Below are 13518 nucleotides of genomic sequence, written 5' to 3' on the forward strand. Positions count from 1 at the left end.
CCATGCCAATGACCCCTCACTTCTGTGTGTCTTACCCCCTGCGCCCCCTCCCCCCACCCCCTGCAGCCCTGTGACGTTCAGTGGGACGGGGATGCCATCCTCATCAGCCAGATCAGGAATCTGAAGCCCCAAGAAGTCTGGAAACTTCCAAGACCTCACAGGTGGTTGGTGGCAGACACAGGCCCACAGATCGGAATACACTGCACCCCCCACCCCGGGCCTTCCCCCTCCACCTTACTGCCTTCTCTTTACTCCTTTTAAATAATCCCTATAGTGGCAGCACGCTGCTGAAAAGGCCTGGGCTCTGAATTCACACTCGTGGGCCTCAGATTCTGCCTCCGCTGCTCATCAGCTTACCACCATGCTTCTTAATCTCACACGGCCTTAATTTCCCCTGCTGGAAACTCAGGCCAACAAGGGCGCCTGCCCCACGGGGTGCCGGTGAGGTTTAACGGCGACGCTGGTGCCTGGCCTGTGGGCAGTCCCCATACCTCCGTGCCCTTAGTGCGCACGGCTCTGGGTTAGCAGGCTTCACCACAGCTACTGCCTGTCCTAACTGGAGACCTTCACTTTCCGCAGCTGTGCTGGGGCTTCAGGGTCTTTGTAGAATCCATCTACGACTATGTGGCCAAAACGGCCTTGCTGCGGCCTCCAGGCACAAAGCAGCCTTGAGAAACACGGTGACATCTCGTGAACAGCCAAAATGTGGGGTGCACACTGTGTGCCATGTGCTGTGAGAGATGGAAGCCTGCTGTCCTTGGGGGGGACCTCACCGGGCAGTGGCCCTGGCCTCACAAGGTCCAACAGAGAGGTAGGGAGTGAGCGAAGGGCATCAGGAGCAAAGGCCCCAGAAGGTTCTCTGCACCTGGTTTCTCGGGGCAGCTTTCTGAGCCAAGCTCCCACCTCCCCCATTCGGTGGCCAGGCCTTCTGGGAAAGCCAGCCTGTAGGAGCTCCAGCAGTAAGCAGGCCACCATGTGAGAGAGCTTGGTAGTGACCCTGTGTTTTTCCATCCCTGCAGGTGGGCTCACAGCGGTTCAGCGTCAACATGCCCCACAAGTTCGGGATCCACAACTACAAGGTCCCCACCTTCTGCGACCACTGTGGGTCCTTGCTCTGGGGCCTCCTACGGCAGGGTTTACAGTGCAAAGGTAAGGCGCCCTGGGCCATACCCTTGCTCTCCCCCCGCCCCCTCCATACTCCCGTGTCCCTTCTGTCTCCTCTTTTTCGAAAATTCTTTGTGCTCAGAGCCTCTCAGGTAAGTTTCACGTTTGGCCAGAGGATGGAGTACAAGCCCTTGTTAACCTCTCATTACTTACTCGTGGATTTGTTCAGCAATCTCTGTAGGGAGCAGCTGAGGAAACTCCACAGAAGGAATGCTAGGAGGAAGGTGTCCCTCCTCGGTCTTTAAGACCATGAGCAAGCTAGGGGAGGGGACACAAGTTGAGTCTATAAAAGTGGAGAAATAATTAAAGGAAGAGATTCACTGGAGCAGAAGGAAAGCATATTTCTGGAGTTAGGCCAGGAAATAAGGAATGGATATCCTTCTGTCACAATCCGTGCTTCCAAGCATACTCTGGGAAGGAACCATGCTAGGACACTGTCACATACAGCATCTTATCGATGCTGCACAGACCTGTTATGTACTTGATGTTATTCCCATGACCCTGAGTCTCAGAGACCAAATGACTTGTTCACGTCACACAGCTTAGTAGTAGGAATAAGGTTTGAACCTTGACTCTTGAGTCTCAAGTTCCTTCCTGTTTCCTGCTGTCCTGCTTGTGAATTGCCTTCGGCTCCAATGAGATGGGAAACAGCACGTGATCAGAGGGGAAGGTGGGAACATGCTCTGGGGGTCTGGATGGAGTGCCCGGTTCCATGAGCTGGCCCAGCAGGCACGCAGAGTGTGGACGCCCATACTCTCCATGGAGCTGTCCAACTGTGGGGCGTTCTCACTGAAATTCGGGCAGAGGTCTACACTGAGTGTTCAGACTTGGGATTTATCCATGTCGTAGGTAGTGCCTGAAGCTGTAAAGTTCATGTCCTCCCCAGAAGTGCCTTGAGTATGAGAAGAGAAGGTAGCGCCCTGACGTCTGGGGGGAGGAAGGGGACCGGCATCAAGGCCAAGCCTGCGCACAAGGCGGGAGGATCTCAGGAAGAGTCTTGAGGATGGCATCGTGGAAGCCAAAGGAGTAGAGAGTATTTAAAAAAATGTTTAAAGGAAGTGCTAAGTGGTGCCAGATGCTTCCAAGAGGTCACTGAAACTAAGAAGTGGAACGCGGGGTTGGATGGAACTATTAGGAGGTGACTAGAGACCTTGACAGGAGCTGTCTGGGTGGGATGGAAGCCCAGCTGCGGAGGCTGAAGCCAGATGGAAGACGAAGCATTCTCTCCGAATGCTTCCTGTAATGAGGGAGAAGACCGTGGAAAGGGGAGATTAGTGAGCCGGGGGGGAAGGGTGGGCCTAGGGGAGAAAGACGAATAACCCGTCCTCCCAGCCAGATGGAAAGCCCCGAGACCAGGCCTGGACACAGATACGCTTCTTGGCATTGGGGACGGGAGGTGAGGGGACAAGAGGATCCTTTAGGTTCTGAACTGTTGAGGGCATTCAGTGCAGGGAGAGTTCCCTGGTCTTTGGAACTGGGAGATCCCTTTTGGAGTCGAGGTAAGAAGTGGGTGTGGGTGGTGTGAGAAGGGGGGTGAAGGTTGGAAGTGGCTGTGTGGGGGGCTGAGGGCACCCTGACGTGGGGCTAGGATGGGGTGCTGGCCATGGACACATCGCTGTCCTAGATGAGCTGCCCGTTCAGACCTCCCTGTCCAGTGTTCTGGGAAAGGGACCCTGACACAAAGAAGCAGGGCTCACCTGAAATCCTTCTTGATGCTAAGTGACTTTAAAACAATGGAAGAGGAGGACGTTAAGAGTGGGGTTAGGGGAGGAGTGAGGAGCGCTGCACCTGGGCACGGTTGAGCAGGGCTGCAGGCAGCACAAAGCCTGCTTTGGCTGGGACTCTGATGAGGCCTTGTCTGGCATTCAGTAACTGTATTAATGATTGATCTATCTGGGGAATCTAAAGGAAGGTACTGTCATCTCAGAAATACTGACATCTCAAGAAAGTGGCCCCGGCGCCTGGATGTTGCCGCCATGGCCCTGGGGTCCCTGGATGACTCTGGAAGAAGGCAGGGCCCAGGGATGTGTCTTCAGCTGTTTTTGGCAGGCAACGCTCCCACGTCTGCTCGAGCCAAGGCAGAGGAGAACCAGGCTACCTGTTCCCAGGAGCCCAGGGCAGCGGGAGGGAGGCAGGCCCCACAGACCATGAGGCTGTTTAGAACGTGGGGTCCCCAGCACACATTCGCAGATCTCCCCTCTCCTGTTCCTCGGTTCCCATGATGGGCTCGCTTCCCCTTGCTCCTTTCCTCACCCTACTCACTCTCCCCTGCCCTCAGTCAACGCAGACTGCTTTTTTAAAGAGCAGCTTTAAGTCCTACAACAAAATGGAGAGAAATGTGTGGACATTTCCCATCTACCCCCTCCACCCCGTCCCCATATGCACACAGCCTCCCCACTGCCATGTCCCCCACCGAGGGGTCCGTGTGTTTCAGTTGCTGAACGAACATTGCTAAATCGTAACCCAGTGTCCCCAGTACACGCCAGGGCTCACTCTTGGCGTTGGACGTTCGGGGGTTTGGACAGCGGTGTGAGGACAGGAGTCCTCCCTCATCCTACAGAGTGCTCCCCTGCCTCAGGTCCGCCATGTTTTCTTCTCTCTTTGGATCCCTTCTCGATCTCACATCTTCTTGCCCCTGTAGCCCTCGTACCCTGTGGAGAGGGGGATGTCAGAGGAGGCCAGGGCAGGGCCCCCCTGGCCTGGTTCTGATCTGCTTCTGCTGCTGCGATTGCTAAGAAACAACCAAGGATTAGAGAGCTGCCCAGGGTCCCGAAGCATCATGGGATGTTGGTGCTCCCCCCACCCCAAGGACTCTGATCTGTGCTCCGCGCCTTCTCCAGCTCCAGAACCTCCATCAGCTTCCCACCTTTGCGGGGTCATGCTGCCTTGCTCCCCTAGGCCGGGGCCCATCCCCTGGTCTATGGCTTCCGCTTTGTTGCCCATCCCATTCCTGGAAATAGGGTCACAAGTGGTCAGTGGAACAGCTTTCTTGAGATCTTGGGTCTGTAGGGAAGGATCCACGAGACTATCTTGGTCACTCCTTCTGGGTTCAGGGGTTGTGCCCGTACTCCTCTGAGGATCATCCCTGTGTGGACCAGGTAGGAGGTACAGAATCACCCCGTTGTATGGGAGGGGGGTGGAGAACTGGAGAGACGGGACCATGTGCACAAGGGGGTTACAGCCAGGGACCTCTGGGGACCCACCTGTGCCCTCTGGGCTGCCACCTCCCTGCCACCCCACGGCCCAGAGGCACCAGGCCCTGGGAGAATGCACACAGACCGTCGTTGCATAACCGAGCCCCTTGGTCGAGGGTAGAAGAACACCAGCACTGAGTGAGCAGACAAAATATTTCCTTCCTATCTTTTTTCTTGGGATTCAAGTGCCTGTCGAGTCTGAGTTTCTCTCCAAACTCGTTTGTGGGTCTGCCTGAGCGCCACCCCCACCCAACCACTGTTAGACCAGAAACTAGAAACTGACTTCAAACCTTCAGATACCAGCATCCATCACTAAGGCCCTGAGGCATTTGAATCATTTCTGTTTTTCACTTTATTTTAACTGTGCTGCTTCCCCAACCTGACCTCACCTGCACCATGAACCTGCCTAGGCACCCCCCACTCTTTTTTGGTTTAACGATAGCATATATTTATTCTTAGTTGTACGTAGCACATTGGACTTCTCTAGGCCCTTTTGCACTTGTGCTTTATTTTTCCATTGACACATGGAGTCAGTCCCCCTGGAGGGACAGACACTTGAGACCTTGTGATTCTTATTTTCTTCTCTAAAGAAGGTGAGCGATTCTACTTGCCTTATAGTGCAGCTCCCCTTTCTCTTCTGCCCGTGATCCCACACTCACATCTCCAGCCCTGCTGCCACAAAGTCCTCAGCACCAGGGGGCAAGTTAGCAGAAAGCCGGAGCTCTCTACACAGCTCTCAGTGTGCCCTGCGGGGGCCTGCGGAAGCCCCATTTATTTCTCGTCCCTGTGTGAGGCGGGCCCCCTGCACCGGCCTGTCTGCTCGGATTCCACCTCTGTTCCCAGGCAGGGGTAAAGGAACACTGGGGAAGGGTCTGGCCTAGAGATTCCCAAAGAAGCCCCTTCTTGGCCCCCTGCCTTTCTTTGAGAGCCCGTTTTAATAACTGCTGTGATCTGAGGCTGCTTTCATGGAATGAGGGCTCAGAGAATCACTTGCTCTCTAAGAAGGGATGAGGAAGGGGTCGTTTTGTTGGAGGACCAATGACTTAGGGATTTGTGGTCCATGAAGATCACAGGGTAAGTGTCTGGGAAGCTGTTTTGGTCCTGACTGCATTATTGCCCGTTTGGGCAGTGGTAGGGAAGTCACTCTGGCTTCCTTCTAATCTCCTGGGCTTTCTTCTAAGCTCAGCTGCCCTCCTGTCTTCTGAGAACTATAATGAACATGAAACTCCCTTCTTTCCTCCCTTCCTCCTTTCTCCTTCTGTTCCTCCCTCCCTTCCTCCTTCCTTCCTCACACCTTCCCTCCCTCCCTCCTTTCCTTTCTTCCTCTTTCCCTCCTTCCTTCTTTTCTCCCTTCCTCCCTCTCTCCTTCTTTTCCTTCTTTTCTGTTTTCTTCCTCCTTCCCTTCCTTTCCATTCCTTTCCTTTCCTTCCTTCTTCCTCTCTCACTCCCTTCCTTCTTCCTTCCTCCCATCCTTCTTCCTTTAAAAAAAAAAAAAGTGTTTTGAATATTTAAAAAACTTTAAACACAGAAAAAAGGATTTTTATTCTCATCATTTCTGAACGTGTCAGTCCTTAATTATTTTCCTAACAGCTAGGCTCCTTGTCATAACTTCAAGTTTTGCTTGAGTTTTTAGAATGAAAAAAAAAAGAACAAATTTCAAAAAAAGAAAAAAGAAAAAATTCTTGCTCTGAAAGATTCTAGCAAGATTTAATTATCTCTATATAATAGATGCTAAAGTCCTTCTTCATGTTTTCTTTCTACTTCCACCCCTAGACTTAAATTCAGTGGGTCCTTCCATGGCTGTGTAGTGTATGTTTGCTTCATGGATATCTAAACTCAGTCGCTCTCTCACTCACTCATTGTCTCTGTTTTAGGTTTCTGGTGCTGCATAACAGACTGTTCCAAAACCTAGTGGCTTAAAACCACCAGTGTTATCTCAGAGTTTCTGTCTAGATGCAGCCCAGCTGAGTGCTTCTGACTCGGGGTCTCTCATGAGCTTGTAGGCAGGCTGACAGCTGGGGCTCCAGACTCATCTGAAGCCTTGACTGGGAGAGGATCCCTTCCGATCTTGCTCATGTGACTATTGGAGCCCAGGTCCTCGCTGGCTGTTAGCCGGGCTGGACACATCCATTCCTTGCCACATCGGCATCTGCCCAGGGCAGCTCACAATATGGTAACTGGCTTCCTTCAGAGCATGCAAACAAGAAAGTGAGCGAGGATGCTCAAAACAGTCTTTTGTAGCCTGATGTCAAAAATGACACCCCATGGGCGCCTGGGTGGCTCAGTGGGTTAAGCCGCTGCCTTCGGCTCAGGTCATGATCTCAGGGTCCTGGGATCGAGTCCCACATCGGGCTCTCTGCTCAGCAAGAAGCCTGCTTCCCTCTCTCTCTCTGCCTGCCTCTCCGTCTACTTGTGATCTACTTGTGATCTCTCTCTGTCAAATAAATAAATAAAATCTTAAAAAAAAAAAAATGACACCCCAGCACTTTTGACATTTTCTGTTCACGAGAACAGATGACTACACCTGGCACACACTCATTGGGAAACAAAGTCATAAGGGAACAGATGCCAGGTGGAGGTCATTGGGAGCTGTCTTAGAAGCTGTCCGTGCTTCCCCTACACACACACACACACACACACACACACACACTCTCTCTCTCTCTCTCTCTCTCTCTCTCTCTCACCTTCTCTGTGAGGGCTACTCAGACCACCCTTTTAACAACTCATCTCTTACCTTCCATCAGCTTCCTCTGCTTGCTTTTTCTTCCTGACACTTACCACCTTCTAATATTATAAATTACTTCTTGATAAGTAACGTTTCTTTTTTTTTTTAAAAGATTTTATTTATTTATTTGTCAGAGAGAGGGAGAGAGAGCAAGCACAGGCAGACAGAATGGCAGGCAGAGGCAGAGGGAGAAGCAGGCTCCCTGATGAGCAAGGAGCCCGATGTGGGACTCGATCCCAGGACGCTGGGACCATGACCTGAGCCGAAGGCAGCTGTTCAACTAACTGAGCCACTCAGGCACCCTAAGTAACGTTTCTTTACACCTTCAGAATATGAAGATCCATGATGGGAAGAGGGTTTTTTCCACCCACTTAGCTCTCTGTTTCCCCGACAAGAATCTCACACAATCCCACACATTGACTCTCAATAAATATTTGTTAATTAAATCCTCTGTGCATCGCTCTGTAATCCGCTTTTCCACCAGTGTGACTTAGACTATTTCCGAGTCAGTATGTGTAGGTCTACTTAAGTCTTTTTAGTGGCTGCTTAGTGTTCCACGTTATGAACATTCCACGCGTGACTGCAGCATTGCCCTTCTGAGGAATACTGACTTGTTTCTGTATCCTCACTATTTTCTGCTGCTGCCCACACCCTTGTGCATGCATCCTCCTGCTTATGTGTGAGTAGTTTTGGAAGAAAGGCCCCTAGAAGTCCAGAAATAATGTTAAACCTCAGTCTTTCTGTGGTTGAGTCGCACGAGGAGGTAATTATAAACGGGGCCTTCTGTTTGTTTGTTTTTAAATAAAGTCGCGTCAGCTAACTGCTTTCCCTTCTTTCACCTTGGCACTGAATTTTACATGATTGGAAAATGCTTGAGTAGAGAGTTTAGGATTTCAGAGACATCATACCTACTGGGGTCTAGTCCAATAGTTGCCATTATGCTGCCTATGTTCAGCCACTCCCCTCAGGGTTAGTATTCATTTAAAAGCTTGGCACCCTACTTTGTGCAAGGCATGGAGAACTTGGAGATAGAGCATTACTTTAACTTTCTAGAAACTTCCACTTGGGTGGTAAACATGAACAAGTTAAATAATAGTCAAGCAGCCAGTCAGAAATAAGGGTGAACAATTCATGGACAAGAGAGGCCCTCAGGACTCGGGTGGTCAGGCCAGGCTTTGGGGAGGGAGGAGAAGGACCTGAACAGGAAGGAGGGCAAAAGGGAAGACATTTTAGGTAGGCAACCAGCTGTATGTTGAGGGCATGAAAGGGAATGGGAGGCCCATGAGGGCATGGAAGGAAGAAGCCATGCTCCCAAGGTTGGTGGAGGGTTCTGCCAGAGTTTTCATCCAAAGAACGCTGGGCAGCAGACAGTTGACTAGTCAGTCTCTGGAAAGTTTTGAATGGTGGTTCCAGTGTAATCAGGACTCCCAGATCTCTGTCTGGTGACGTTTGGTACCCAGTGTGACCCCCAGGCAGTTCCCCTCTATCCTCCCTTCTTCGTCTTCCTCCCGGAACCCTACAGCCTGTCACTCCTGCCAACTTGTATGACATAACTGTTTCATACATACACAGCTTCCTGTTGACAATTGTTTATCCTCCCTGTGAGCACAGCGTCACCGACTGTAACCAGCCATGAAATGGAACCAATGCCCTGACTCATGCTCAAGGGCCAAATCAGCCCAACATAAAGAGATTTCTGCCGGACACACAGGCCTGCCTCTCCTCAGGCATGGCTCTGTCATTGCTCTTAGAAGGTCATCTCCTTGCCTGGAAGAAATTCCCAACACTCTGACCTGCCTTAGCACAATCCTCGATCTTAGCTAAGGAAAGGGTATAGATGCGGCAATAAGATCTCTCCAAAGGCCGCTAGAATGGATGATAGGAAATGTAGGTCATGTGCTGTAGCACCGTTCAGAACGGAGCAGGAGCTCAACAACCATGAGTACCTGGGTGGTAGGGTGGTAGTAGAATCATGATTCTCCTAAGAACCCTGCTCTGTTTCTTCTCAGCTGGAATTATCTGGGTGAAACCACTGGAAGTGAACATTTGAGGCAGCCTGGACAGGGAAGCCTTCAAAAAGCTAGTATTGGCAGCCCCGGGCTAATGGCCCTTGGCCTTGGTGTTCACCAGCAACAGTGAGGTGGGAATTGGGGAAGGACATTTCGGGTGGTTGGTTTGGCCCCCATTAATGTGAGTGAACATCCAGTTTCTTTAGGTTCCAGTGAGCACGCCCCTTTCTTTTCACTGGTCTTCAGCCTCTGGGCATCACCCCCAACCTCGGGGGGACCCATTATGTCTGCCTGAATTACCTTCAGTTCCCCTTCCTCAGCCAGCTTTGTTCTCATGTTTCCAGACTTTTCAAAGTACTTTCAAAGTCACTATCTTTTTTTAAATTTAACTTCAATTAGCCAACATACAGTACATCATTCGTTTCAGATGTAGTGTTCAATGATTGATCAGTTGCGTACAATACCCAATACTCATCACATCACATGCTCTCCTTAATGCCCATCACCCAGTTACCCCATCTCCCCACCCACCTCCCTTTCCACAACCCTCTGTTTGTTTCCCAGAGTTAAGAGTCTCTCATGGTTTGTCTCCCTCTCTGATTTCTTCCCATTCAGTTTTCACTGTCTCGTGCCATCCATTTGAACTAACACATCTTTGAGAATTTTTTATATATATTAAGAAAACTATATGGCTCTCCCAGGGAAGTGACAGAGTTTTTAAAAATAGAAAGCAAAATCTTTGAGGGAAAAAAAATAGTGTTTTAGGAGTAAAAAGTGAAGATGTCCCCCCAAACCATTTCTGTTTCTGCTGACCTGCCAGCTTAGGACAGACAGGTTTAGCATTTTAACAGCAGAGGGCGCCAGTGGCCAAATTATGTAGTTATGTTGCCCTTGCTAAGAAATTCTTTCCATTTTGGTTGCTTTGTTCTTGTCCTTTCTGTCACCTCCTGATGAGGCAGAAGAAAACGTTTATGGGGCTGGTGGGCAGGGGCAGGTGAGGTAAGCTGAGCGTCAAAGGGTAGCTGCTGCTGTGGGGAGTGGGACTGGGAAGGTAGGGCAGAGTGCTGGAGTGCAGGATGGGCCTGAGGATTTCCAGGCATCGCTAGCAATGATCCAGTGAACCAAGTCAGCACCATGGCTAGGCTGTGGCTCAGCTTTCTGATATGTTTATATTGTCTGAGAAAGACTCCTCCTACCAGCACCCCTACCCTGCCCCCTCATCTTTGGTTCTGTGGGCATCCTGAGCTCCATAGCTCAGCTGAGCCTTCCAAGCCTGAGCTGGGGTGGGGGGTCTGTGCTGGCCCTCTCTCCAGGCCAATGACAGGCCAGGTGGGGCCAGAAGGAGGTCAAGCCACTCTCCTTGGTTTCATTCAGAAAGTTTTGTCTGTCTGTGGTTTTTTTGTTGTGTGTTTTAATAGACTTGAACATTTAGAGAAGTTTTAGGTTCACAGCAAAATTGAGGGGAGGGTACAGAGGCTTCCCATCTTCCCCCACCCTCACACACAGCTTCCCCCACTCTCAGCATCCCCCACCAGACAGGTACGTTTATTAGAATTCGCAGACTCACACTACCATTATTATCACTCAGTTTACTTTAGGATTTGCTCTCGAGGTTGTACCTCCCATGAGTTTGGACCAGTATATGATGCCCTGTGTTCACCATTATGGTATCATACAGAATCATTTCACTGCCCGAAAATCATCTGTGCTCTGCTGCTTCCTCCCAACCACTGGCAACTACTGAGCCTTTTACAGTCTCCGTAGTTTGTCTTTCCCACGTGTCATGTGGTTGGAATCATACGATATGGAGGCTTTTCAGATTGGCTTCTTTAACTTGGCAATATGCATTTAAGGTCCCTCCACGTCTCTTCATAGGTCAGTAGATCATTTCTGTTTAGTGTTGAGTAAGATTCCATTGTCTGGATGTACCAGTTTATCCATTCACCTGCTGATGGTCAGCCTGGTTGTTTCCAAGTTTTGGTGATTAGGCATAGAACTGCTGTAAACATCCATGTGCAGGTTTTCATGTAAACATAAGTTTTCAGTTCATTTGGGTAAATTCCAGAGTATGAGGGCTAGATTATATGGTAGGGTATGTTTAGTTTTGGAAGAAACCGCCAGACTGTCTTCCAAAGTGACTATACCATTTTGCATTCCTACTGGCAATGAATGAGAATTCCTGTTGCTTCCTACATACCTTCACCAGCATTTGGTGTCAGTGTCTTGGATCTGGGCCATTCTTAGAAGCGTGTAGTGGTGTCTTCATGGTGGATTTAATTTGCTGCACTTCCCTCGTGACACATGATATTGGCATCTTCTCCTATGCCTGGTTGCCATCTGTATGTCTTCGCTGAGGTTTCTGCTCAGGTTTTTGCCCATTATTGATTTGGATGGTTCATTTTCTTATTGTTGAGTTTCAAGAATTCTTTGCGTATTTTGGATAACAGTCCTTAATCAGATGTGTATTTTGCAAATATTTTCTCCCAGTCTATGGCTTATCTTATTCTCTTGATATTGTCTTTTGCAAACCAGAAGTCTTTAATTTTAATGAAATTCAGCTTATCAATTCTTTCTTTCACTGATCATGCCTTTGGGGTTGTATTTTAAAAGTCATCACCATACCTAACATCATCTAGATTTTCTTCTACCTCCTAGGAGTTTCAGAGCTTTGAATTTCATTTTTAGGTCTGTGATCCATTCATTTTTGTGAAGGGTGTAAAATCTGTGTCTAGGGGCGCCTGGGTGGCTCAGTGGGTTAAGCCGCTGCCTTCAGCTCAGGTCATGATCTCAGGGTCCTGGGATCGAGCCCCGCATCAGGCTCTCTGCTCAGCAAGAAGCCTGCTTCCCTCTCTCTCTGACTGCCTCTCTGCCTGCTTGTGATCTCTCTCTATCAAATAAATAAATAAAATCTTTAAAAAAAAAATCTGTGTCTAGATTCATTTGCATGTGTGTGGATGTCTAGGTGTTCCTGCACTGTTTGTTGAAAAAAACTATCTTTGCTCCATTGTATTGCCTTTGCTCCTCTGTTAAAGAGGGGTTGTATAATTATGGGGATCTCTTTTTGGTTCTCTATTCTGTTCCACTGATCTGCTTGTCTACTCTTTCACCAATACACACTGTCTTAATCATTATACCTAAGAGTAGGTCTTGAAGTCAGGTAGTCTCAGTCCTCCAACTTTGCTCTTTACTATATTATGTTTGCTCTTCTGGGTCTTTGCCTCTCCATGTAAACTTTGGATTCCTTTTATCATTATCCACAAGATAACTTTATGGGATTTTGATTGAGAATGCCTTGAGAAGAGTGGACATCCTAACAGCACCAGGACTTCCTACCCATGAATATGGAATATCTCTCCCTTCATTTAGTTCTTTTCAGATTTCTTCCATCACAGTTTTACTCACATAGACTTTGTACATATTTTGTTAGATTCAGACTTAAGTATTTCAGGTTCTTAGGTGCTAATATAAATATCATCATGTATTTAATTTCAAATTCCAGTTGTTCATTGGTGGTCTACATGAACATGATTGAGCTTTGTATATTAGCCTTGTATTCTGCAACCTTGCTATAATCACTTACTGGTTTCAGATTTTTGTCAGTTCTTTGTTTTCTATATAGACAATTGTGTCATCTGTGAATAAAGGCAGATTTATTTCCAATTGTTATACCTCTTATCTCCTTTTCTTGTCTTATTACATAATCTAGTACTTCCAATAAAACATTGAGAAGGGATAGTGGGAGCGGGGAGAGCCTTTCCTTGTACTTAAAACTAGAAAGCTTCTAGTTTTTCATCAGTAAGCATAATATTAGTTGTAGATTCATTGTATTTTTTTTTAAAGATTTTATTTATTTATTTGACAGAGAGAGATCACAAGTAGACAGAGAGGCAAGCAGAGAGAGAAAGGAGGAAGCAGGCTCCCTGCTGAGCAGAGAGCCCGATGCGGGACTCGATCCCAGGACCCTGAGATCATGACCTGAGCCGAAGGCAGCGGCTTAACCCACTGAGCCACCCAGGCGCCCTGTAGATTCATTGTATATGTTCTTTATTAAGTTGAAGTTCTTCTGTATTTTTTGGCTGCTAAAAGATTTGAGCAGGAGTGAGTGTTGGATTTTGCCAATTGTGTTTTCTGCACCCTATTTATAGGTTTATGTAATTTTTCTTCTTTAGGCTATTGATGTGAAGGATTACATTAATTGATTTTCAAATGTTGAACTTGTTTTACATACCTGAGATAAATCCTACTTGTTTATGGTTTATATTTCTTTTTATGCTGTGTTGGATTCAATTTGCTGGTCTGTTGTTGAGGATTTTTATGTTTATATTCATGACAGATATTGAGCTGTGGTTGTCTTTTCTTGAAAATGTCCCTTCTGTTTTCATCTTCTAGAAGATATTATAGAGAATTGATATAATTTCTAATTTAA

General features: G+C 48.2%; 1 protein-coding gene across 4 annotated transcripts in view; it reads left to right on the forward strand.

Moving 5' to 3' along the window:
• Positions 1-13518, forward strand: part of PRKCE (protein kinase C epsilon) — a 480653-nt gene that overhangs the window by 310504 nt on the left and 156631 nt on the right. For all 4 annotated transcript variants that reach the window (XM_047746508.1, XM_047746507.1, XM_047746511.1 and 1 more), the window contains one exon: positions 1020-1149. In XM_047746508.1, the coding sequence (XP_047602464.1) occupies positions 1020-1149 (130 nt within the window). The remainder of the gene's footprint in view (positions 1-1019; positions 1150-13518) is intronic.

Source organism: Lutra lutra, chromosome 9 (genome assembly GCF_902655055.1).
Source record: "Lutra lutra chromosome 9, mLutLut1.2, whole genome shotgun sequence".
NCBI lineage: Eukaryota > Metazoa > Chordata > Mammalia > Carnivora > Mustelidae > Lutra > Lutra lutra.